The sequence below is a fragment of the Zonotrichia albicollis genome, chromosome 28 (assembly GCF_047830755.1).
Source record: "Zonotrichia albicollis isolate bZonAlb1 chromosome 28, bZonAlb1.hap1, whole genome shotgun sequence".
NCBI classification, from domain to species: Eukaryota; Metazoa; Chordata; class Aves; order Passeriformes; family Passerellidae; genus Zonotrichia; species Zonotrichia albicollis.
Window position 1 is genome coordinate 455,477 of NC_133846.1, and position 26,749 is coordinate 482,225.

General features: G+C 55.4%; 1 protein-coding gene across 2 annotated transcripts; it reads right to left on the minus strand.

Annotated features, from left to right (window-relative positions):
• Positions 1-1,108: 1,108 nt before the first annotated feature.
• LOC102064597 (adenosine receptor A1) lies at positions 1,109-25,818 on the minus strand. Of its 2 annotated transcripts, none has more exons than XM_005492446.4 (3): positions 25,415-25,818; positions 24,460-24,842; positions 1,109-2,076 (listed from the first exon to the last, which is right to left on the minus strand). In XM_005492446.4, exons 2-3 carry the CDS (start codon positions 24,798-24,800, stop codon positions 1,440-1,442), a joined length of 978 nt encoding a protein of 325 aa, XP_005492503.1. In that variant the 5' UTR covers positions 24,801-24,842; positions 25,415-25,818; the 3' UTR covers positions 1,109-1,439. The 2 variants fall into 2 exon arrangements, with proteins under 2 accessions (XP_005492503.1, XP_074384284.1); XM_074528183.1 differs by lacking the exon at positions 25,415-25,818 and adding an exon at positions 25,189-25,297.
• Positions 25,819-26,749: the final 931 nt, after the last annotated feature.

Here is a 26,749-nt window from a genome sequence, read left to right on the forward strand (position 1 = left end):
CAAGTGGAGAGGACACACTGCCTCGGGTACAGCTCGCAGGTGTGGTGGATGCTGCTGGGACCCATGGGAGCCATTGGGGAAGCAAAAGCAGTTTCTGCAGAGTTCTCTGGGATTATGCTTAAGTATTTCATCAACACCCACCTCTGCCTACCTGTTACGGTGTGCTGTAATGTCCCATTTTAGACTTCCAGGTCACCTCCCAGGTGTGCCTATACCTCTTCCCCCTCGCCCCCTTGCTGAGTGAGTCCTGTCAATCAGGCTTAACATTCCAGCAAGGCGTCGTGTGGTTGGTCAAATTCAAAGGATGCCCCTCAGTCCTGGGGATCATTGGCCTGTCTAGGTGTCCTTCATCCCTTGAGACCCCGCCCCTTCCACCTGGTTGGTAGCTCACCTGTCCCTCCCCTTCCCCGTCCCTGAGCTTAAAAGGTCAATCAGGCCATGCGGTCGGATTCTGTTGGAGCTGTTCCCAAGATTCAGACCTCTGTAACCATGGAATAAACCTCTGGATATAACCCTCCAGCAGAATCCATCTCCTTTTTCTCTTTACCATCGCCTGAAGCTTTCCTCCTGAGTTAAACGGAGTTCCTAACAAGCCTGGACTTGTTTAGTGCCCAGCTGCAACCACCAGCAAGCTAAAGGTGTCTCTGGGGTGATACACCACAGCTGCCGCCTTTGGCCCAGCAGCGAGGGTCAGACTGGCCCAGGCATAATCTAACTGGTAATATTGGGATTCATATTCCAGTACCTACCTTTCTGGTAGTACTGAGATCTGGAGACTGACCCTTTGCTCTGTGGGGCAGTGGGTTCACTACCCTATGAGTGCAGGCCATGGGAAGACTTTTCTTATGTCTTCCCAAGTCTCAGCTCAGCTCACCTCTTCCAGGTTGCCGAGGGGAAAGAAAGGGCTTTCAAATTTAATTTCTTCTGAAATCCCAGTGCCCTGGATTCTCCTGGTTCTCAGCACCTTCACTCCCACAGGGCACCCCTTTGTCCCAGTGCCCAGGTTCCCCCGTGGCTCCATGGACATGGGGCCAGAGCATGAGGTGCCACCAGCACCACCAACACCGAGGAGCTGAGGGTCTCCATCAATGGCAGGGCACCTCCTGGGTGGTTTGGATCACTGGACTTTATTTGCATGAAGATAAATTGCGCATTTGTCTGTACAATTTCTCCTTAAATACTTGGCAATGCTTAAAAAATGAAAAACAAAAACAATCAGGGAGAAAAAATCCTAAACCAGAAAGTAACAGTGCAGGCTACAATATCCAAACAGTACAATGCTTGTGAATAAATAACCCCCTGGGGTGGCTGTAGGAACTGCAGGGGGCTGCTGAACTCAGAACCCATCGGGTCCTCTCTACCCCTTCCTGAGACAGCAGGAACAGAGTCCAGGTGGGACTGGCTGGGCACAGACGCCTCTCCCTGTCCTCTCCCAGTTCCTAGTTGCCTGTCTCGGCTGTGGTGGTGCTGGTGGCGTTTTTGTTGGTTTTGCAGCAGAAGTACTGGTTCCAGATCTGCAGGAAGGCTGTTCGGAACTTCTTGATGCGGAAGGCGTAGACAATGGGGTTCATGGCCGAGTTGCCGTGGGTGAGGAAGATGGCGATGTAGGTGAGGATGTGCGGGGTCTGGCAGGACGGGCAGAACAGGGTGATGCAGTTGAGGACGTGCAGAGGAAGCCAGCTGAGCGCAAACAGGAACAGCACCAGTGCCAAGGACTTGGCAATCTTCAGCTCCTTGCCGTAGTATTTCTGGGGGTCGTTGGAGCTGGAGGACACCTTCTTGTTGAGCTGCTTGCGGATGAGGTTGAAGACCTCCAGGTAGATGAGCAGCATCAGCAGCAGGGGAGGCAGGACCCAGACGAAGAAGTTGAAGTACACCATGTACTCCATGCTGATGACTGTCTCAAACTGGCACGTGATGACAAACTCTGTGTGGCTGCTGTTCAGCTCCTGAGTCCTTCGCATCTTGCTGAGGTTGTTCCACCCAAACATGGGGGTAAGTCCCACCAGAAAAGAGACTATCCAACAGCAGGCGATGGCCACGGCTGCCCGCCGTGGTGTCACCATGCTCTTGTACCTGTGGGAGAGACAACAGCCACAGGAAGGAGTTAGACATGGCTGGGATGCTCTGCTTGGGGATTGTGTAGCTCCCGGAGGAGTGGCAGTGGTGGGGTGGCAGTGCCCATGCTGAGGTAGGAGGATGTTCCTCCTTCCCTCCCCTGGAAGTGGCTAACAGCCTGTTCTGAAAATTGTATTCATAGATTGGTTTCCCTGCCTGTGTCCTGGGATGGCAGAGACCCCAGGCACAATCCATGAGCTCTGGGAGATGATGTCAGGCCAGGGAATGCATTAGCACCTGGAATAGGCCTGAGTGTCCAACCCTCATGATTTGGAGGGAGTTCATATGCTCTGGAGCCCAGCTCCATCCAAGCACCTGCACCCAGAGCAGGAGGTCACCCTCTCCTCCTGCCACACACCAGCCCCACCAGACAATTGCCCTGTGCCTGGGGAGGAAATGGCCAGTGAAAGCATCCCCTGGGATGTGCTGGGGTGGAGGAAGGATATGTGGGTGCTAATGGAGCCCTGGGGAAGCTTTGGGCACAGCCTGTTCCTCTCCTAATGCGCTCGGATTGACAAAACCCTCTTTCTTGATGGGCTGATGCCAGGGGCAGGAGGAGGAGGAGGAGGAGAGCTGTGTTCTGGCTGGGCTCTGCTCCCTCCCTGATGCCCCTGGGGAGCCACCAGGGCTGGGCTCATCTCTCCAGAGCTCTGCAAGCGGGAAGTGCAGTCTGCTGGATTGATTTTTCCCCTGGCTCTCCAGAAAGCTTTTCTTTGGAGGCTGAGAAGATTCTCGGCCCAAGAGCTATTGTTTTCCACCAAAGGGGATTGAATAAAAAATGTTTTCCTGACTGTTTGCTGGGTCTCTTGGTGCTGCTGGTGTTAACCCAACCATGTGGAGGTGGCTGGAAAACCTGGTTTCCCAATCCTACTGCTCAGAGCTCACTACTGCAAGTCTGCAGCCTTTACCTGTGATGGAAATTGTTCATTTTGGGCCTTTTTTATACAGCCAAGGACCCAAACCCACTCTCCCTTCTCAAGACCCCTCTCATGGGCAAGGCATCAAGGTGGGTTGCTGGAGTGGCACAGTCTGGAGGAGAGGACTTCAGTCCCTGTGAGTCCAGAGGGTCCAGAGCCATTGGTCCCCAACATCTCTCCTGAAGGAACCTCCTGTGCTCTGGGAAAAGCTTCACAACATCCTGGTGGCAGCCAGGTCCCGTGGGAAAGAGGTGACAGTGTGGGCAGCTGTTTCCGCTGAGCCAAGGCTGGTTTGGAGGGTGATTTATTCCTTGTGGGGAGGAGAGAGGCCAGGAGACCCTGAGAAAGGCTCAGGACAGGGAGAACAGGGAGGGCAAGGGGTGGTGGGAAAGAACCAGGACTGGGGGTCAAGCGCAGGGAATGGCAAGGAGGGTCCAAGGGAGCAGGGGTTGGCAGAGGGATGCCAGAGACTCCCGTGGGGCTGTGTGCTGAGCCCTGCACCCCATGTGGGGCTGTGTGCTGGCCCCTGCACCCCATGTCTGGTTGCAGGTCCTTGGCAGGGGGCTGATGTGCCCTCCAGCTCTGACACCCCACTGTCACCTCGCCAGGCTTGAACAGCTTGGGGAGTGACACCAGAAACAGCAGCAGCACCCCCTGCCCCAGCTCCTTCCCTCTTTGCAACCCCTGCAAGCTGTGCCCCATTTCTCACTGCTGGGGGTTTCTGGGGTTTTCTACTGGACATGCTCCCACTCTGTGTGCTCCCTGACCTGCAGAGCTGTGTGGCAGCCATTGCCCAACAGACAAAGCTGCTGAGCAGCAGCAGTGTCACCACGGTCCCCAAACATGATCCCAGGGCTTACAGCCGCCACCCAGACACGGGGTCAATCTTTCCTCACTGCACACCCCTCTCTCTCCATGGTCCATATCCATCCCTCCTTCCTGTGCGTCCATCTCTCTGCCATGGTCCATATCCATCTCCACCCCGTGCTGCAGTGACTGCTCTGGCACTGCCTGAGAGCAGGACCTGGCTCTCCCTGCTCCTGCCTTCCCTTTGCCCCACAAGGTCTGAGGGTGCACCTGCAGAAGCAGCCAGGGGAAACCGGGACATCCTCCTTTAGCCTGTGTGTGACATGGTCACAGAAAAGTGGGTGAACCAAAACCCAGAGAAAACAGCCACATTTTCTCCTTCAAGCAACAAGCCAAGGGCAGAGGCAGCTGCAGGAAATGTGCTTCCAGGAACCTGTGTTCACTGTCTCCATCAGCCCCACATGGAGAATGACAAAAACTGTAAAATTGCTCCAGGTTCCTCCTCCCTCCAGCTCACTAGGCCCATCCATCCATGGGACCTCTCATGGAGCTCTCATGGGGGTCAGCTGCTCCAAAGGCCACAAGTCCAATTTCAATTCTTTTACCCTTTATTTTCCTTGGAGGTGTCCAAGGAATGCCTGGATGTGGCCCTCAGTGCTCTGGGCTGGATGACAAGGTGGGGGTAGGTTACAGGTTGCAATTGATGGTCTCAGAGGCCTTTTCCAACCTTATTGATTCTGTGATTCTTTAAAGGGTGGAAATACAAGATCCTACCTAATTCTCAACCCCTGCCACATGGTGAGAGGACAGTTAGCAGAGGGACAGGGGTCACAACAATTCCAAGGGACAGAACTTGCTGTTCCCAGCATTATTCTTGGTTATGCCATAAAGAAAATATTTTCTCATTTGTCTCATTTTGCATTAATATGATAGGGCTGGAGTTTGGGAAGGTATGGGAGGCAGAAGCCCTAGAAAATGCTGATAATGGCTCATAGTTAATAAATAATCTTATTGTTCTCATCAGCATCAGAGCAATTACCAGCATTATTGCAATTTTATTACTGCTGTTATTTTTATTAACAGCTGTGACTAAAACATCCATGGTTATCATCACCCCCATCTTCATCCACTTTGGATTGGTTTCCTTTTCCCCTGGGGGTTTGAGCCTGACTATAATTGGTAGATGCTCCCCTTGCCCTCCCTGAGTGGTGGTTTTTGCACCATCCCTTCCCCACAGGGATGGGCATTGACCCAAACCCTCTTGGATGCAAAGGCGAGGAGAAAGGACCCATGACCATCCAGACTCATCATGAGATGGGATGGGCAGGAACTGTGGTGTGGAACAAAATCTGAGGGTTTGGAAGATAATGCCAAGAGGCAAAAAGGCAATTATTGATAGAGCTGTTTGCTCCCCGGGGGAAGGGAATAGGTGATGGGTGGAGGCAGAGGCTGACAAATTGTCCCCAGGGGCTGCACAAAGCTGGCAGGGAGACAGGGAGCAGCTCTCCAGGGCAGGATGCTGTCTCCAGGAGAGGCTGAGGATAGAGCAGACACTGAGACCATTTTTCTCATGAAGATCATAGGATCCTAGAATGGTTTGGTAGGGAAGGGATTTAAATCCCATCTCCTTCCACCCCGGCCGTGGGCCGGGACACCTTCCATTATCCCAGGTTGCTCCAAGCCCCAGTGTCCAGCCTGGCCTTGGACACTTGCAGCCATGGAGCAGCCCCAGCTTCTCTGGGCAGCCTGTGCCAGGGCCTCACCACCCTCAGAGGGAACAATTCCTTCCCAATATCCCATCTAACCCTGCCTCCCAACAGTGGGAAGCCATTCCCCCTTCTCCTGTCCCTCTAGACCTTTGTAATGACCCCCTGGCCATCATTCTGAAAACACCATCCACCCTCCTTTCCCTTTGGTCCTCATTCCCAGACTAAATTCAACTTCTTCTGTCACATCTTGATGTGTCCAGACCTCTGCAATCCTCTCTGCTGCAGCCCAGGAGCCCAGCCCAGCCCAGGCCCTGCTCTGGAGGTGCCCAGCCCTGGGTAGGCAAAGGCCCTGTGACCATTTCAGATATTAGGGCATGTCTGAAAGCACCTGGAGAGCAGAGCATTCACCTGGAGAACAGAGCATTCTTTGCTGTCATGGATTTCACCTTTGCCTTGGGGACTTTCCCCAAGAGAGAAATGAAGGCTCATTTCCAACATCCCAACCCAGAGGTCAATCCAAACCCAACACTCACCAAATGTCTCTTGTTTTGTTTGAAAAAGTTTCAAAGGCTCTAGGCCTGGTTTGAATAAAATGTGAAGGTTTTTAGCAGTTCTGTGATTAGTTTTTCTGTCCACAAAACACTTGCTGTTGTCCAGTCAGTGCCAAGATGTGACTTTGCTGGTCTTTGCTCTGGAGAGTTTATTGCAGTGCAATTCCTGGGAAATTAATTCACTAATGAAGACAGACCATTACTAATGAAAAGAATCTGGAGCCAACGTGGCAGGGAGAAAGGAGGCCAAGCTGACATGAAGCTCATCTGCACGATGAACACAGCAAGAAAAAGCAGCCAGACCATGTCCTGATCTAATTGAAGGTCTCCAGACAAAAGTGCTTTGATCTCAGAGGATTTGGATTCCTACTTCTTTCTCCTGGCTGTATCTTCCCTTCAGATCTTTCAGTGTCTTGGAGGCTGCTGGGTGGGAAAACTCAGATTGTTGGTGTTCAAAGCTTTGCTTTTGCATTTTCGGAGCATTGCTCCGGAACGAGAGCCTGAGAAATGCAAAGTGGTGTCTAGGCTCTGCAAGGGTGAGGTCAGCCACAGCTCAGGGCTGGGACAAGGGGTCCCTGGGTACTCACACAAAGTGGGAAGTGCTGCAGAAAGAACTTTGATTGTAGAGCCTTTGTCACTATGATCCTGGAAGTGAAAGGTTGGTTCCTTCTTTATAGAACCACAGAATGGTAGCAAATGTGGGTTTGTGGCCACAGGTGGGTGTCTCACCATGTGAATGGTGGCCTTGGGAGGGATAGAGGTCAACCAATACCAGTCAAAGCTGGTATTTGGATGGACGTTACAGCTTGCTCCTACAAACGCTTGGAATGGAGAGGCTGCTCCTGTCAGCACTGCCTTAGGATACATGGGGGACTGTCCTGATCCCCAAATCCCAGACTGATTTCTTGTCAAAACCCAGGTGGCAAGTAAAGGCATAAAAAACTGGTCTGGTCTTTCAGGCAAGCTAGAAGAGCACATGCAGCAAGGACATTGGTGTTTGTTGGTGCTGGAGCCCCTGTCCTGCACCAAAGTAGCCCAGCAGTCTCCATCAGCACAGCATTTCCAGCCTGACACCTTCATCCTACCACAGAACCCCTTCCCAGGGCTCCCAAGGGACCTGGAGCACCCTGTGTGTGTCCCTTCCCAGCTGGTTGCTCTGCAAGAGATTTGAGCTGTGGGAGAAATCTGAGAAGCGCCAGCAGCTCCCTGGGACAAGAGGGAGTGGGAAACACGGTGGGAGGGCATGGCCAGGGGGTCAGGACATGGAATCCTGGCCTCAGACTCTGCCCTGGGGACCTGATTTAAAAGGAGCTGAGGAGGAAAATCTCCCCCTGCTGCCTCACCCATGTCTGTGTGCTCGGGCTGAGGGACAGTTGGATGAGGACAATGACCCTTTCCTACAGGTGTCACTTTTGGAGGTTCCCAGGGCAGGAGAGGCAGCAATGGCAACAGGAACCTTTTACCCACCACTCACATGGGTGGGACTGCATCCCAAACCTGTACCTGGAACCTCCCTGGTAACCACTGAGCCCAGGTCAGGGCTGCCCTGCTCCCATTTCCACCAGCTGCCCCAGTCTGGGGCTGGCACTGGCACACCCCAGGGTGCCTGGCGCTCCCTGGGCCATATGCTGCAAGGAGAGGGGGGCACAGGAGGTCCAAAGGTAAGGAGTCCAGGGATGGACGTTCCCCACAGTTGCTGGGTCCTCCCACCCACAGCTCTGTCCCTGTGTGCTCTGAGCTGTGATTCCAGAGCTCGTTGCTGTCACTGCAGCACTCCTGGCTGTTACTTGGCCCTGCAGGGCACCCAAGCCCAGCTAGGACCACCCCACTGAGAGACAGGGAAGGATTTTCGCACTGTATGGTGTCTTTTCTGCTTGGCCCAGCTCTGGGAGCAGCTGGCACCTTCCTAGCCTGGCAGATCAGCCCACACGTGGTGACCTGGAGCTGCAGCCACTCCTGCCTCCCCAGAGAACACCTGGGCATGAGAAGTGTCTTCTTTGAGGATCTCTGCTCCCAAAACACTTTGGGTCTCCTCCACTGCAGCATGAGGAGATGGTTCCACACCGGGAGGCTTCTTGAGGCAAACCTCCCCCAAAGGCACCGGGAGAAAGGCATGGGAGAGGGTGGATGTGTGCATCCCACTGCTGACCATCCTGGTCCATCCGTGCTCTGGGTTTGATTTTACCATCCCTAAAAGTTGATTCTGTGTAGGAATCATTCTGCAACGAGTGCCTGCAAAGCACAAACAACTCCAGCCAGGCAAAGCATCTGGCAAGACCTCTGGATGTTTGCAATCACCTCTAATAGCCAGTAATTCTCTAATGGATGTGGGTGAGGGGAACAAATTCATGCTGCCAAAATTGATTGGTCCCCACACACGGAAACATGGAGCCCCCAGGGCTTTGGTGAGGGCTTCATTCAGTGGTGGAAGAAGCTGGAACTTGTGACAGTTCCAGCAAATGGCAAGAGAACAACACAAAAAGGGGATTTCGTGCTTTGAGCTTCATCAGAGAAGGTTGTGGAGAGACCTGGAACACTTGTAGATGTCCTGGGCTCCAAACAGGGATTAGGGAAATGCTGCTGCCTTGGTGTGGGCTCAGCCTTGATGTGGGCTCAGCCTGCCCTGACACAGCTCTCAGGACCTTGGAGGCACCCTGGAATCCTTGAGGACTGCAGAGGGATGTGGGCACATCCAAAAGCAGCCCCAGGGACACAAACATCCCCACAAGAGGCTGAGTAGATAAGATAGAAAAGAGCTTTATGTGCTGAAATGGTAGGAAGTGGGAATGATGCCAGGTTATCTTCAGCCCAGACTGGCAGTACCAACATGAGGGTCCATCGGGGATGCCAACCCAGATGGTGGCTGGGGTGTGGGAAAAGGTGACCCCCAGCTCCAGCCTGTATCAGCACAGAGCCACGTCCCCACAACTCTGACACTCCCCCGATGCCACCAGTCTCAGTAGGACCAAACCTCAAGGCACAGCACACCCAGAGATCATCCAGCCTGAGCCTGGCACCTCCTGTGTGGGCATCACCCAGAGCTTCAGGAGGTTTCCCTGCTCCCCCATATCCCCACACACCCCACAGGGCCCAGCTGGTTCTGGGCTAAACCTGCCCTATTTCAGGTTCCAGTGACAGGACCACATCTTTTCCTGCAGAGCCAAGGAGATTAATCCTGTCACGCCTCTGGTCCCTGGGAGCAGCCACAACATCCCAGCAGGCTGGCTGGGCCCCCACAGCCCCTCCAGGACTGCTCCCAGCCCTGCTGGGGCTGGATCCAGCCTCCCCTGGGTGTCTGTGCTGCTGCACTGCCCCGTCTCTGGCAATGAGTCACAGCCTTGGGAACAAAGCTCAGGCTTCCAGGAACTGCAGAGCTGCTCTCAGATCCCTTGCCCAGCGGTGCTCAGCTCAGAGGTATGGGGTGAGCAACCACAGCGTTCCACCCAGAGCAGAGCAGCACCCACAGCTCCCCTGGGTACCCCAGGGCTCCCACCGTGACCAGGTCCTGCAGGGGAAGGGGGAGCAGGGGAGGGCAGGAGATCTCTGGGAGGGAGGATGGAAAGCACAGAGAGCTCACACTGAAGCATCCTTCCTTCAGGTTCTGCCCTGGTGTGGAGGAGATGCAGCTGCTGTCCAAGGAAGGTGAAGGAGGGCTGGTCACCCCCTCTGCTCAGAGAGGTTTCCCTACATCCTCCAGCAGCACCCTCACCCCAGCAGCCAAATCAATCCTTTCTGCTCAGAAAACTAATATTGTTTCCAAACTGAGCTTGGTTTTCAGCCTGAGGCTGCAGCCTGATGTGGACTCTATCACTGCACAAGCAGATTCTCAGCAAGGACCACTCACCCCATGCTCAGCCCCTCATTCCAAATGTGTTTGTGGAGGTTAAGCAGGGAGCTGGGATGCTCAGGCCATCCAGGGCCTGAGGGAAATGACAATTTAGTTTGTGTCTATGAGTGAGCACCACCCTCCAAACCCAGGCAGACCCTTCACGCCCAAAACAGGAGCCATGAGAGCCCTGGTGCCATGGGCAGCACCAAGGGTGCTGAGGGATGGCCCTGCTCTGGATGTATCACCCTCCTGCTGCCGTGTGACAGTGGGAGGGTGCACCCTGGTCAGTGGGGCACGAGTCCCACTGAGCCAGAGTTTTGCACCCAGGCAGCTCTGGGGCTCCCTCCCAGCTCTACCATGTGTGGTCAGGGCCCTCCAGGACCCCTGAATTCTCTGAACCTCTGGCTTCTTCCTCCAGGACCCCGAGTGAGATAGGGAGGGAAGGGAGGGAAGTGATTTAACACTCTTGGCAATGGCTGCAAAATCATGAAACGACCTGCAGAATCTCAGAACTGGTGATGTTCTCTGAAAAAATGTGATGTTCTTGTCTTTTGGCTGCTGCTTTCAGGCAACAAGATTTTGAGCAAAGCAAAGTGTGAGAAATGGTGCTTAAAAAAAAAAAAGAAGAAGAAGAAGCAGAAGCTGAGATTCTTTTATAGACCCAGGAATTTAGGAATGAGGACACATAGAGAAGGACAATTTGGTCCCCAAGAGATGGGGTGAGGTTGTGAAAGCTGCAGGACAGTGTGATGAGCAATATGGGCTTGTCTCTGGTGCTGCCCCTGTGCAATATATTTCCTGGACATTTTTAATGTCTAAACAGTTTTGTTGTCAAAAATAGGGATTTGTGTGAGCATTGCCTTGGAGGGTGGCTCCCACACAACTGTATCATCACAGGGATGAGCCTCCTGTGCTGTGGGAGCAGCCCCACCTCTAGCAGAAGACAATTTCAGGTGCAGCCACTCATCCCCATTTGATCTCTCTCTGGCCAGGCTGGACAGGGCTTGGAGCATCCTGGTCTGGGGAAGGTGTCCCTGCCCATTGCAGGGGATGGAGCAGGATGAGCTTTTGGGCCCCTTCCCACCTAAACCATTCCACGATTCTGTGACAGTGCTGGAGCTGTTTCTCACCCAGGGCTGTGGCAGGATATCAACTTGGCCAGGAGTATCAGGCCATCTTCCCTTGCTGTGCTGGGCCATCTCCCTGTGCATTTGGCCACCTCCAGGGCTGCCACACAACAGCCCTGCCCCTGCCCCAGCAACCAGCCAGGAGCTGATTGTCCAGACCCAGCTCAGCAGAGTCTCTGTGTGATTGGATAAGTGAGGGTGAGGCATTCCCTGAGCACAAAGGAGAAGGGATAAAAGGCAGTTTTTGCCAATCTTCAGTGCAAATCCAGGGCTTGGCTGGATAAAAGTAGTGGGTTTTTAATTATTGCTTGTATTGCACTTGATTTTTCTATGCATTGCATATTTTGATTCTTTATGCAAAAGAACCTCTTTGAAACGAGGCCTCTGAAAGTCAGCCCTCAAAATTTAGAAGGGAGGGGGAAGAGGGGAGGACGAAGAAAGAAAGTAGTTTTAAAACCCACTTTAAATGCCAAATGCAACCAATGTGACTCTGGGAAATGGAAATGGGACAGCAGATATAAAGTACCTGATATGCCTGGGCTCCCAAAGGCTCTGTGGGTCCGAGTCCATCCACAAACCACTGAGCTGCAGAGGGGAAAGGCTGTGCTGGGAGGGAGGTGCCTGCTGGGGAAGTGCCCAGTGCCACCACCCTTCCCTGCCTCTCACCACCACTGCCACACAAAGGAGCTGGGACTCCAGGGAGGGCCCAGTCAGGGGGGCTGGAAAGCATCAAAAGCCATGAAAAGGCAGGAGCAGATCAGGGACCCCAAGGAGAAGGGAAATGAGGGGGTCTTGGGAGCCGCTGTTGTGGTTGTATTTGCATTCAACAGGACATTGAGATCTGCTCCCCAGATAAATGGGAGGCAGGAAACTGGAGATAGAATCTCGATTAAGAAAGGCACCAAGAAAGCCTCCGAGCAAGGCTTAGGTGGGTTTTTATCTCTCCCGTGCAGAAGGACTAATCAGAAAAAAAGAGATATCCTAAATTACAGTTGGAACAAGAGATTGGTATTGGCTGCCTTTTAATTTCTTGAGTTTTACACTTCTCTTGCTAACCTGACTCCTGATTTTGCAGTCAACAACTAAATTCCTGATTTCCTAATGGTGCAACTTGTCACTGGATCAGGATCCTCATAGCAGAATTTGTTACTGCAAAGGGAACATTTCCTTTCTTGCATTTAACCCAGTTCAAAGATTAGGACATTCAAGACTGAAAAATTGGCTGGAGGTTCCCAAAGCGAGGGAGGTTGTTTTCTCCACCCAATGCCTAGAGGAGAATTAGCAGTGCTGATGAGATCTACTGTTTCTTAACCTCAGAGGACACAGTAACCCAAAACAACCAGTCCAGCACCTTCTGTCCAATGCATATTTCCCCTGATTAAAAGATCAATTTCAAATGCAAAAGCAGCTGGATTCATTTAAGGTTTTTTTAATGAGTTGGTTATATGTAGTTAAACAGGGGGAAATAATTTTGGAGGTACCAATTTGGCTTCCAACCTCTGTTCAAACACAACTCCCCACAAAGTTTAAGTAAAGCCTGTGTAATTACCCCCTCCACACACCATAAAGATGGAAGAAGTAACGAGCAGAGGACATGAGTGTAAAGCCATTGAGTTGTTTATCCTGGAATGAGTCTGAACAGCGAATCCATATCTCAGTCAGTCAAATGAAATACCAATTTGGAAGTGAAGACTCCAGTTAACACCACAATTAAATGTTCCCTCACCTCTGAGAAAACAGGAAAACAAATAAAAAGTGCAAATGCAAATCAAACCTGAAGTTTATTTGCACTCTGTTTTCTCATTTAGATTAAAAGATTATTTATTCACTTGGAAGAAAACCGAGGGGCCTTGTTCCCTGGGAGGAAGCAGCTCAGTATTTCCATCAGGCTGGTGGAGAGATCTGAGACCCAAGATCAGGTATTGCAGTGAAATATCTCAGCTGGGCCTAAATTACAGCCTCTGCATGTTCCTAATGACTTTGGTCTTAATTCCAGCAAGGACCAATGGGCAGACACAGCCAGAGGCTGCCAAGGCAGCCCGGTTGGCTCACGGAGATGAGGGACACATGGACCAGGCAGGGTGGAGGTCATGGATGTGCCCCAAGGGCTGGAGTCCTCTGCTCTGGAGGGACTGGGAGGGCTGGGGGTTCTCACCTGGAGAGGAAAAAGCTCTGGGGACAATTTAGAGCCCCTTCCAATGACTAAAGGGGCCCCAAGAGAACTGTAGAGGGACTTGGGACAAGGAATGGAGGGACAGGACAAGGCAGAACGGCTTCTCACAGCCAGAGGGCAGGGATAGATGGGATACTGGGAAAGAATTGTTCCCTATGAGGGTGGGGAGGCCCTGGCACAGGTTGCCCAGAGAAGCTGTGGCTGTCCCATGCCTCTGAGTGTCCAAGATAGAGCTTGGATGGGACTTGGAGCAACCTGGGATAGTGGAAGGTGTCATGGAACTGGGTAGGACTGGGTGAGCTTTGAGGTCCCTTCCCACCCAAACCTGTCTGGGGGTTCTGGCACTCTAGGAAATGTATTTCCCTCTCCCTGAGCCTCATCAGAGCCAGGGCTGCCTGTGGGTGGGGAGCAGGGCTGCAATGTGGAGGATCCCCACAAGACCCCCTCATGTATGGGTCACGCAGAGGGAGGAATGATCTTTAAGGACCCTTCCAATCCAAACCATTCTAGGATTCCATGGTCCCCTGGAGAAAAGGGGTGTCAGTGACTGCTCCATCCTCGACCCAAGAAAATTTGACTGCAGCATCTCCTGAATTCTGGGATTCCAGGTTTTCTGCTATTGGAGCACTTTCAGCTCCTAAGAGCAGACAAACCTCATTGAGCCCATAAGGAGCCTGTGTCCCAGCAGTGCTGAATGTGGGGAATGAGCTCCCTGAGATTAGACCCATCTGAGCTGCTCCCATGCTGGCTCTGCTCAGGCTTTGCCAGGTCCATCTGGACCCAGGCTGAGCCCTTGGCTCTCCCAGTCGGGAGCGCTCAGCAGAGAATGGAACCTTCACACTGACAGAGATGAGTGTTTCATTTGTGTATTCCACGGGTAAAGGCACTGAGTGTTGTTACCAGAGCAGAAAAAAAAAGAGGAATAATTTAATCTGTAGGACTGTGCTAATTCTGGCATGTCTGAGACAGCATTTCTCAGCATCGGCCCCTCGCTGCTGTCAGAGAGAGCATCACTCCCTCTGTGAACAGATGGGGAGACTGAATCGCAGAGGGGAGCTGTGATCTGCCAAGATGGACCAATCTGAATGAGAAAACATCCCTGGTGCCAGGAGCTGGCACTTCCCTTCCTTTAAGGAGGCCAAAGAAAATCATCCCCATCTCTGGCTGCAGGGAGAGAAATGGCCTGGAGAAGGTGGATAAACTGTCGTGGCAGCAACATCCCAGCCTTATGTGCCTTCCTTGGAGGAATGATGGAGAGGTGATATTGCCACCCCAGGCAGGGGGTGGGAGAGGGGGGTGTCACTTCTGTGTCCCCACAGTCCTGCTGGGCTTGGCTGGTACCTGGGATCTGTGTGCCAGAGGACCAGGGACAGCACAGGGACAGCTGGTGAGGGACACACAGGAAAGAGGCTGGGGAAGAAATCTCTTGTCCTCCTCCAGCTCTTTTTTGTGATCAGAGGCTTTGGTACATGACAAAAACTCAGCCAAACCACCCAAGACTGGAACAGCTGCTGGTCAGAGTTGCCTGCTCAGTTCTGGGGGGCAAAGCCCAAGCAAGGAAGGGATGAGGGGACAATGGGAAATGCACTGAGAGGGAGGATGAGGGTGCACAGGGGAGGTGTTGGGTCCCACAGCGCAGAGAAGGGCAAAGCCAGATGCTCCAAATCTTTCCAGTGTCTCATCCTGCTCTGCTCCTCTCTCCATCACCAAATGCAGACCTTTCTCCCCTATCTGTCCCCACTGTCCACCAGCCCTGAGCCCACAGGACTCTGTGAGGAGGAAGATCTCAGTCTTTCAGGGTTATTTCATCCTCTCTTACTGGTGGCATCACCAGTGCTGTCTCCCCTTCCCCTGCCCTGCCCATCCAGCCGCCCTTGGGAACAGCATCTCCATGCCAGAGGGGCAGTGGGGGTGCCTGTGTGCTCAGCTCATTGCTATTCTGCAAGCCACCCTGCTGCCTCTGTGGGCTTTTTGTGGCTGCCTGAGAGAGCGTCAATTGTTCTTTCTTGCCACTGGGCACCCCATGCAGGAGCCAGCTCCAGCAGCTGGGTGGCTGCACTTCCAGAGCAGAACTTCCTGCTAGAGTCCAGGCAGCCTCTGGGACAGCACCTTTCCTATTCCATGCCCATGACAAGGACCAGCCCCTTGGGACGCTCCTCCAGGCCCCTGGCAGCCCCAGAGGTGGGCTCTGCTGCTGTGTCCATCCTTGCTGCTTTGGCAGGATGACTGTGAAAAATCATTTGTCTCCAGGACAATTTAATGCTGTTCCTGTCAGCTCAGCTGTGCTGGCTGTCATTTCCCCAGGGTGAGCACAACAGTTGTCCCAAAGGGGATGAGCCTCTCAAGCTGTCCCCATCCCTCCCAGAAATCTCTTGCTCCTGTGATCCCCTCCATGCTCCATGTCCTGCTGTCTGCAGAGACCACAACCCTCCCCAAGCTGTGTTTGGGCTGTCCTCACACCCCTGTGGGCAAGATCCTTCAGGGCTTTTCCCTGTCCTTCTAGACAGAGATTTTCTTCCAGCGCATCAGTTCCTGTCCAGTCTGAAATGATTCTGGTGTGTGTCACAAATGAAACTCACCTCCCAGGTTCTTTCACTGTGGTACCTCCCACACATTTTCCTCTTTTTTCCTTCCTTCTTTGTGTTGCTATGACCTTTTTCTCCCCCCTGCCTCCACCCCAGGACACAGATCTGCCAGTGCAGCACTGTGACCCCTTGCATGAGCCATTCCTGCTGTCAGGCTGATTTCAAGCACAGTCATTGGGAAGCAGGAGCTCCATTGTGCCCATCCCTGATCCTCTGTCCAGCCCTGCCTGTTCTGCCTTGGACACCCATGGGCCTGCACGTCCCCTCAGGCAGATCCCCACAGCCAGCAGTGGCTGGTGTTGGGTACGAGCTGCTCTGAGGTGTGCCAGACAGGAGATTTGACTGGGTCTGGCCTCACAGAGGTCCCTCCAGATCTGAGTTTGGAACTGGAGGCTGGTGGGCTTTGTCCCAGATGTCTCGCACCTGAGCTCATGGCCAAAATCCCCTTCCTGGTAAACAGAGCCAGTCTGGCCCTTTTATGACACAGTTAAGCTTATTCTGACACCACAAATGGACTAAAAAACCCTGGTTGACTGACTTGGAGGTGTAAGAGGAGCTGAGGGTGCTTTGGCTGTTGGTGACCACATGGGAGATGTCCAGCAAGAACAAGACAGAGGCCACATGCCTGTGCCAAGGGTACAGTGACCAGCCCAGAGCCCGGAGCTGCTCATTGGGAAAGGCTCCAGATCAAAAGGAGCATCTGAGCCCCTCTGCGCCCCCAGCCTGCATCCCAGAGTGTGTCTGAGCTTCTCTGCACCCCCTGTGAGTCACTCATTCCTGCCCTGTCACCTGCTCTGGCTGACGTGGAGCGAAGGTGACACCAGAGGTGGGACTGCCTGGTGAAGGTCAGGTGATAATGGCCCCTCCTCTGGATGGAGTCACCTTCCTACAGGGGTGGGGGAGGACCCGGGAGCCCATCAAAGGGCTCCTGATTGCCTGAGGCACTCAGCACAGAGCCGGGTGAGCTGGGCCTGACTCAGCCCCACACCCAGCCCGCAGGCCCAGGGCAGCTGAGTCAGCAGCTCTGGCTGTGGCAGAGCCTCCTTGGCGGGTGTGTGCCCTGTCTGTGTGCCAGCAGCTGCACTGGGCCCTCAGACACGCAGCCCCGAGGGACAGCGCTGCCACCTCTGCCAGCCCAGCGCCCTGGGACACAGCCCAGCCACTCCAGGAAAGGGAAATGTCAGATGTCACCCATCTCCTGGAAGTGTGACAGCGTGGCTGGGTGTTCCAGGCAGTTCTGGGCCCTGCAGCTCATCCACAGGCCTGTGGCCCAGACACAGGAGTCTCTCAGCTCCAGTGAGGGCCTGTCCCGCCTTGCCTGGGTGGTCCTGGCTGTGGGTGCTCCTCACTTTCTGCGCATGGACCCTCTCTGCTGCCACGGGATGAGGGAACACAGTCTGGCTGTGTCCCACCGGCTTGGCAGAGTAGATCCTCTTGGACTGATGAACCATGAATTACACCTGAACCATGGCCATGGAGGCACCAGAGCCTTGCTGGGTTCCATCCACACATCCCCACCTGGTCTGGTGTCTGCTCCCTGTAGGATGAGTTCATGGGGAGCCACAGAATCCCAGAATTCCAGAGTGGTTTGGGTGGGAAGAGACCTTAAAGCTCATCCAGCCCCATGCCTGCCTAGGGCAGGGACACCTTCCACTAGCCCAGGGTCCCCAAGCTCTGTCCAGCCTGGCCTTGGACACTTCCAGGGATGGGGCAGCCACAGCTGCTCTGAGCAACCTGTGCCAGGGCCTGCCCACCCTGACAGGGAAGAATTCCTTTCCAGTATTGAACCTAAATTTCTGGTTTTTCAGTTTGACCCGATTGCTCCTTGTCCTGTCCTAGGGTTGAGCCAACCTGGCCCATTGAAGACACATTCAGTCTGTTTTATTACCACAAAAGGCTACAAACCCACACTGCGGTGCTGCCTGGGCTATGAAAGAGAAACAATTTAATTTCATGGGGTTACTCCTGCAGTGATCAGCAGGGCTGGGACTGGATCCTGGCTCCAGAGCCCTGGGCACAGTCATGGCAGCACTCCAGTGCAGAAACAGAGAGGCCACGCTGTCCCAGAAATCTCAGCTTCCACAGCTTCCCTGTTCCAGCCTCCATCCCTCACCCATGAGACCACCCTGAGCCAGCCATGGTACAGCTCAGTGCCTCAGTTTTCCCATCTGCAGATGCGCCCTTGGTGGGAACACGCCCTCAGATTTACTGGTGAGACATTGCCAAAGGTCAGTTCCTTACACTGAAAATCAATAGAAATCGGTAAAAAGCCCAATAAAAACATTCCCAGAGCAGGGGTTTGGGGAGCAGCACCAGGAAGGAGCAGGTTTTCATTCATGGCCCTGCAGCACAGCCCTGGCAGATGTGAGCTCTGTGAAGGGACAGATGTGACACTGCTATTGGGGTCAGAGCGATTACCCGGCACAGGGACCACACCTCGCCCTCCTGGGAGACACAAGGACCAGGAGGGGACAGGGTCCTGCTGCTCAGGGAGCCCACACAGGGTCTCTTGAGGCCATTCACTTCCCCTTGCCCTTTTAATTCAGAGAATTTGTGATTAACTCCGAATATCACAAGTCTCTGAGCATCCCTGCACAGGATTCAAGGCTCTCCTCCCCTTCCCTCTGCTCTCCTGGCCATGGAGCATCCCACACTCAGCCCCGCACTGCATCCCCAGGTGACACCCCCAAGCCCCAGGATTTTTCCTGCCATTCCAGGAACTGGGAATGCTGCAGACAGCCCCACTTGCCTCCCTGCAGACTCACAGCAGTGTCTGGAGCTTTGGGGAGTGACCTGATTTTGCGTCAGCCGGCCAAGATCTCGTGGCGCTGCTGCAGCAGCTGTGTGAGCTCCCAGGGAGCCTAATCCAGGCATCCCCTCGCTGAGGGAAGAGCCCTCACGGCTTTGATCCCTGACTTAGCCTGTTCATGGCTGAAAATAATTCTGTGCATCAGAGAGTAGGGCTGAAAACCAGCTCACCTGGGTATTTACAGGTCTTTACCAGGATCTCAAACCAACATAACCTGCTTGTAAATCCCTGCCCATCTCAAGGGCTCTGGGATTTTGGTGATGCTGGAATTGATCTCCTGTGCTGCCCTGGCACAGCTCGTCCCTGCAGCCGGATCTGGCTGGAGCAGAGCTCGGTGGGAAATGCTGGCTCTGATGTAGCACCCACATGCTGAGCTGGTGCAGTGTGCTGGAAACTGTGGCTTGGAAACAGCCTCCAGTCTGCAGAAACCTCCCTGGACTGTAATTCTTGCATTTTAATCTCCATCCTTGTTCAGAGCTGTCTGTTCCATGGAATGAAGGTATCTACAGATCACTCTCACTTGCTAAATATATACCCAGAGGAGAGCAGCAAGAGAGGAAACAAAAGAGGCTGCAAAGACCTACCAGTCCCCGAAAATCCTCTAGGTTAGGGGAAATGGAAGTATTCTCCTTGGAAATGAAATGTGCTTTCTCGGGGACTGGGCCTGTATGGATGGATGGCATCTTTTCACTGACTAGTGAAGGGTGAAAGAAAATAGATGAGCTCCAGGGTGAGAGCTCTGAGTCACCTGGATGCTTTGAAATTCCTCTGAATGTAAAACAGGCCTTGGAAGAGCTGTGGTTTGGCTTGTTCACTGGCCTGGCTGGACAGGAAGGTTTCCTGGCACTAAGTGTTGAGAGTGCTGGAAATATATCCCATGGGCCCTTTGATGTTTTGGGAGCTGGGAATTTGCATTCCAGTGTTCTCCTCCTCACCCATCCCATGGCAGAGGGTGCCCATCACTCCCCTCCATGAACCCTTGGTGGAGAAATCATGGAATGGTTTGGTTGGAGGAGACCTTAATGACCATCTCATTCCACTCATGGGCAGGGACACCTTTCACTATCCCTGGGTGCTCCAAGCCCCATCCAACCTGGCCTTGGACACTGCCAGGGGTGGTGCAGCCACTCCACAGCTTCTCTGGGCAACCTGGAATGGGGAAAAGCCTCTCAGATGTGTCCTGCTCCAGGACCCAGCTGGCTGAGGGCAAAAAGACTTCCCAGGCTTACCATGACCCAGTCCCAGCTGGCCCCAAGCCTGTGGCCCTTGGCAGGACTGGAGAGAAGGGGAAAGAGCGCTACAGTCCCAGGAAGAGCCTGAGCTCAGGCAGGAGCCTGGAAAACAGGAACTCCAGGGGGAAGTTTCCCCCTCCATGTCCATCCAGGAGCTCACAGGTCCCCTGCACATCTCCCTCACTTCCTGTCTTGCACTCCATGGCTGAGGGATGTTCCTGTCATCCCCGAGCTGTTTTATCTCATTCCAGACAGGCACTCTTGAACCAGAAAATGCCAGGGCTGTCCACAGAGCCACCCCTGACACTGATTTTACCCTGGGCTCTTCCCCTGCTGTGCTCCAGCCTCCTGGCCCCCATTTCCTAGAGAGTTCCAACAATTCTGATCTAACTTCCATGGCTCTGCAGCCTCCCAGGGGTGCATTCCAAACCTTCAGCAGCACCAAAGGCAGCTCTCCCTGGTGGGATGTCCCTTGGGATGCTGCAGGCTGGGAAGGCCAGGACTAGGAGGAGACCCCAGTGCTGAGCGGGGAGGTCCTGGCTGTGGACAGAGAGACTCCAACACGAGGGCTCCTGCAAACATCAGATTCCTGCAGGTTTTCCCTTCCTGGCACGTTTCAAAGTGTTTGGGGTGAGGTCACAAGGTGAGGACCCCCAGGGACATTCCAAGATAGGCTTGGGCTGCATCCACACATTCAGCATCCCCAGCCAAGGGCTGGTTTGGCACATCCCAAGGACAGCAGCTCCTTTTGCTATGGCCCTTTCCAAAAGGCCCAAAACACAGACCAGAGACAGGGCCCAGGGCAGCAGAGGCTGGTGCTGAAGGAGCTGCATCCCCCCAAACATCCCTTCAGCACCATCCTTTCCAAACATCCCTTCAGCATCCCTTCAGCACCATGCCCCCCAAACATCCCTTCAGCACCATTCCCCCAAACATCCCTTCAGCTGCATCCCCCCAAACACTCCTTCAGCAGCATCCCCCCAAACATCCCTTCAGCACCATCCTCCCCAAACATCCCTGCAGCACCATCCTCCCCAAACATCCCTGCAGCACCAGCCCCCCAAACATCCCTTCAGCATCCCTTCAGCACCATGCCCCCCAAACATCCCTTCACCACCATTCCCCCAAACATCCCTTCAGCATCCCTTCAGCACCATCCCCCCAAACACTCCTTCAGCACCATCCCCCCAAACACCCCCCCAGCCCCGTCTCCTCCGGCATCCTGCCTGCCCCGGGATGCCGAGGGGCCGGTTCCTGCCAGACACCCCAGCTGCTGCTTCCCCTCCCTTTGAACTCCTTTCATTCTCCAAGGCACGGCTGTGAGAGGGAAGTTTGGGCTGGGCTCAGGGACCCTGCTGAGTCTGGGCAGGGGGATCACAGGCTGGGGGTCCTGCCTGGTGCCGGGCAGGGAGGAAGGATGTGAGAGGGGAGGGGGAGTTTTCCACCAGCAAATCTATTTTAGGTGGTTTCCAGCTGTTCCTGTGGGGGCTGGGAAGTGGGGGAACCTCTGCTCTAGCCTGCTCAGCCCAACTGATGCTCCTGCATCCCTCCAAAGTCAAGGCAGGGGGGAGGCAGCATCCCTCAGGGCCCAGCAGCCAGGAGGGATCATCCCCAGGACCAAATGGAGAGGGTTTGGTGGGATATCCCAGTCCCTTGCCTATGCTGGGTGAAGGAAGAACAGGAGGTGCCAACTCAAATCCAAGCAAGACCCTTCTCCCTCTGATAAAATCTGCCTTGCAGGGGTGGCCCACATCCCTCTGTGCCTCTGTGTCCATGGGAAGTGGCCACTGGAGCAATGCAGCATTGGATGCTGCTTTGGCATCTCCCACTGCCATGTAGAGACACCCCAAATGTCTCAGGGCACCATTTCTTCCGGGGGATATCCACCCCTGGGGACACCATGTTCCCAAACTCGCAGCCCAAGGGCAGGGTGTCCATGGGGAGCCTGGAGCTGGAACCAGCTGCCATGTTCCCATTCCCTGCCATTCTTCCCTGTGGGGAAAGCACAGGGTGCCCAGAGCAGCTGTGGCTGCCCCACCCCTGAAAGAGCCCAAGGCCAGGCTGGAAGGGGCTTGGAGCACCCTGGGGTAGTGGAAGGTGTCCCAGCCCCCGGCAGGGTAGGGTCCCTTCACAAACAAACCTTCCAGGGATTCTGTGGCTCTGTGAAATGCATTTCTCCCTCCCTGAGCCTCGGCAGCACCAGAGCTGCCTGTGGGTGGGGGGCAAGGCTGGAACGTTGGGGATGCCCCCAAGACCCCCTCAGCCTTGTGCAGGTCACACTGGTGAGGATCCAGCCTGTGCCAGGCTTCTCTGAGGAATCCTGCTGGCACAGGAATGGGCTGCAGTGAGCACACTGTCCATGCCTGGGCTGGAGGGGCTGCCCTAGGGATGAGCCTGAGGCAGATATTCCCCATCCCTGCCTGCAAATCTCTGCTCAGGTCTGGCTGCCATCATTGCCTGCAGCCTCCAGGGATGCTTGGAGCTCTCCCAGAGCTCTCCCAGCACAGGGGCCACACGTGTTTCCCCAGGGCCCTGAGTCCTGCCAGGTGCTCTGGGCTCTCACTTTGCCATTGCTGGCTTCAGTGTCACAGTCAGGAATGACACCACAAGAGCCATGAGCACTGCAGAAATGCCATTCCTGTCATCCTTAGCATCCTCCAACAGACTGGGAGAAACTTGAGGTATTTCAGATTCAGAAAATATTCCTTAGTGGTGTTTCCTGTGCTGTGTGCTCCATTCAGGGCACTACATCTCCTAAAATCTCCACATGTACCAACTGCCAGGAATTCATGAAGTTGTAGGATCTTTAAGGCTGGGAAAGACCTCTCAGATACTTGAATGCATCTATTAAGTTGAAGAGGTTACAAAGCTTTTCAATATTAAAATAGGCTCTGAAAAGACAGAGGAAAATCTCTTGCTGCTGAGTGCTTGGGCACACAATGGGATCACAAAATTCAGGGTGGAAATTTCATAAGAAAAACCCATCCAAACTGTGTACAGCATAATATTAATATTAATATTGCTCCCAGGAAAGCTCCTGGGATCAGGGCAGGAATCTCCCCTGAAAGGCCCATCTGATGCTCAGAGGCAGACAAGGAGTTAAAAATGGACTGGTTTGTTAGGAAAATGCCTGACAGGCTGTGCTGCTCCTGTGGAGCCGCAGAACTCCCACAGCAGAGCCTTCCCCACGGGCAGGGGATGTGCAAAGCCAAAAAAAGCTCCAAGAGCAGTGACAGGGCGGGAATCACTCTGGTGCCACCGGCGGGCTGGGAGACAGTGACTGGGAAAATCACACCTAGGGAGGAAGTCAGGAACAGTCTGTGAAAATCGTGTGTGGCAGGGAGGGGTGGGCTGGGATTGTGCATTTATCCTTGGCCCCCTCCCCTGTCTTACACTCCTTCTCCTCTCCACCTCTGCTGGTGGAGGCTGCAGCAAAAGCCCAAAGGAGCACATCTCTGGCCTGACCCCATGGATCTGGGAACACTGAGCACTCTAGAGCAACCAGGGGATCCCCAACACCTGGGGTGCCTCCTGTCCCTGTCTCCCTGCCCCAGGAAGGGTCCTACACCCGCTGGGGTCTGGGCAGCATCAACACAAGGGGTGCCTTTGTGGGGTGTTTGTGCTGATGGAGGGTTTGGGACCCCTTCAGCCAACTGCCTCAACTGCTGAGGGGTAATGGGGAGACACGAGTGCTCAGCTGGCCTGGGCTGTTTTCCAGCAATGCTCCCACATCCAGAGCCTTGCAGGGCAGATGAGGCTGGCAAAGGCATCCCCACCGAGTGAGGGGGACTCACAGTGAGGGGCTGGGCCTGGCTCTGCTCAGGAGCACCGAGCTCGGGTGTCCTGTCCCCTTCTAGCCCCACTCACAGCCACCGGTCCCACCGTGGCACCCCAGAAATGCTTCCCCAAACCAGCATGGCCCCAGCATGGGGAGGCAGTGGGGCATAAAGGGTTAACTATCTCCTCCTGGAGCTGCAGAGTTTGAATAAAGTGCTCAAATAAAGTGTTCCCCTCCTTTGTCATGAGGCACTGGCTGTGGGCTTGGAATGGCCACACATGCAGAAGGGGCAAAACAGGGAAAGAGTTATTTGTGGGGCACCCCATAGCCAGGGTCTCTCCTGGGTGAGGCTGCCCCATGAAACGTGCCAGGCTGTCACCTCTGGTTCCTCAAACTGTCGAGGCTATGTCCCACAGCAAGCCACCCCCGTGCTCCCCATGGCAAGGGAAAAGCTGGGGTGAAAGGCAAAGCTGTCACCCGCTTTCCTCGCGGAGCACCCGCTGGGGCTGTCCCATGCATGGGGTCACACCTTGTCCTGGCCATGGGCATCCCGTGGCTGTCCCTCACTGCCAGCTAGCTGCCACAGTGTGATCTCTGCCTGCACACCCAGCACCCTCTGAGCCCCCAAAAGAAGCTGCTGGAGGCTCCAGGACACCCCCCCCTCACTCCCCTGCCCAGCCTGCCCCGGTTGCTGCTGCAGCCAGATGTGTCTGGGATGGCAGCGTGGAGGAAAGTCCTTTCTCCCAGTGTTTCTCCGAGAATTTGGGGGTTCCTCAGTCCCTTTTAACCTCCACAGCAGAGCTGGTTCCGACGCCTTTTCCTACCTGACAGGGATCTTCACCCGCAGGTACCGATCCACGGCAATGGCCAGAAGCGCCAGGATGGAGCTCTCCGTGAGGATGAGGACGGGACAGGCCACCATGAGGCAGGTGTAAAACTCCGTCTGGAGTCCGACGTCGATGATGATGGCCAGGGGGATGACCAGAGCCCCCACGGCCACGTCGGCCACCGCCAGCGAGACGATGAAGCAGAAGGTGGCATCCCGCAGCGCCTGGTTCATCTTCACAGCCCAGATGACCAGGATATTGCCCGGCACGGACACCAAAGCGATGAGCACTTCAATGGAGATGTAGGCAGCCTGGAAGGCTGAGATGGGGTGTGCCATGATGCTCCGGTCCGCCCCGCTCCGGTGGGGGTCCTCAGCCACCTGCAAGCGCACAGGGAGACGGTGAGAGAGTGGCATCGCTGCCAGAGCTGCGAGCGGGATGGAGCCTGTGCGAGGGGGTGGGAAAAACTCCTCTCCTCTCTGTGCCGTCACCCGGGGCTCCGGGCCCCCCCGCCCCCACCGAGCTCATCCTGCACCCACCTCCATCCCACACCCCTCTCCATCCCACACCCCTCTCCATCCCACACCTCTCTCCATCCCGCTCCCCTCTCCATCCCGCACCCTTCTCCGTCCCGCACCCCTCTCCGTCCCGCACCCCTCTCAATCCCATACCCTTCTCAATCCCACGCCCCTCTCCGTCCCGCACCCCTCTCCGTCCCGCAGCCACCTCCATCCCGCAGCGCGACAGCTCCCGGCGGTGAAGAGGCACCGGGAGCCGCCGCTCAGTCCCGGGAGAGCGGCAGAGCTCCCCGCCCCTGGGGCCGCCCCGGGGCCGCTGTCGGAGCCTTTCGGGGCTCCCTCTGCTCCCCCGCTGGATCCCCTCCCTGCTCTGCGCCGCTTCCTGCAGCCACCCGAGTCCCGAGTCCCGAGTCCAGGCAGCCGACCCCTCTCACCTTGTCCTGCAAATCCAGGGCTTGTTTCGGGGTGCTCTCACCCGCGGAGAGCCGGCGCTGTCCCCGCGCAGGGCAAGGCGGGGCTCATGCCGGGGGGACCGTGCGGCCGCCGGGGGCCGGGCTGGCCGGGGCTGCGCTCGGTCCCCGGTGCCCGACACCGCTCGGCTCCCGCAGGCGCTGCCGCCTCCCCGCCGGAGCCGGGGCATCACATGGTGCCGCCTTCCAGCCTTTAAAGAGCGACTGACCCGATTCGGGGCTCGCCGCGGCACCGAGCAGGACCGGGCGGGGGCCGGGCGGGGGCGGCGGGACCGGGCGGAGCGGGGAGAGGCGGCAGCGGGGGGAGCAGCCGAGCCAGCCCCAGCCCCAACGCTGCCGCCACCAGTCGGGCTCCGGATTTGACGCTAAAACCGGGTTTTGAGGTCGGGTGTGAGCAGAGGATCGGGACGGGGAGGGGAGGCAGAGCCTGAGCTGGGGTGGGCGAGGACCCGGCCAGTCCCCGGCACGGGCAGCGCTGTTCGGGACTGTGCCCCCGGACGGCGTCGGGACCCCAGGTCGGACCCGAACGGCTCCAAGGAGCTCTGGTGCTCACCTGGGCTGAGGCTGGCACTGCCTCACCCAAAATCACTGCTCGGGTGGGATCCCGAGAGCGCTCTTCATCCTCCGAACTGCGCTGCGGGGCCGCGGAGGGGCTGCGTGCCCGGGGCAGGGCAAGGCTCTGTCCACCACGGCGTCTGGAGGAACGGTGGCCCCGAAATGCTGCTGGAATATGGTCACCCTCCAGTTCCCCTCTCCGGGCCAGGCAGAACAGAGAAAATGGGTCTGGGGGTCGATCTCAGTGATGGAGTTGAACCCCCCAATCCCGCCAGGGACCTTCCGGATGTGCACCAGGCAGCTGCAAAGCTCATCGTACATAAATCATTTTCCAGGAGTGCGGCTGGTTCATCCAAATGCTGCAAGGAACGGCACCTCAGGCGTGGGAAAAGGGGACTCTCCCGACCCCCACCTGCACCTCTCCCAGCCCTTTCTCCCTCCTCTAGTGATACTCGGGCTGGAGTTGTCCCCGCTGTGCTCTGCCTCGTGAGAGATGTCCCAAACCTTGGATCTGCCCCTTGTGGCTACCCCTCATCCCTCTCTTCACCAGAGTTTGCCCACCCCGCAGCAGGGATGGGATCAGCTGTGGGACCATCCCAATCCAGGGCTGATTTTCCATCAGCTGCTGTCCCATGGCTGCTCTCCCCCTTGGGCAAGTGGCCGGCAAAGAGCTGGGGGTCCCAGCCTCCCAGGGCTGCCTGGGGACTGTGGCATTGTGCCACCTCTGGGCACTGGGATGTGCCA

Bases quoted from the DNA above. Each gene is read 5' to 3' on its own strand.
- LOC102064597 (XM_074528183.1), bottom strand. The intron at 2,077-24,459 runs GTAGGAAAAGGC...TCTCTCCCACAG, and splicing joins CGGGTGAAGATCCCTGTCAG to GTACAAGAGCATGGTGACAC.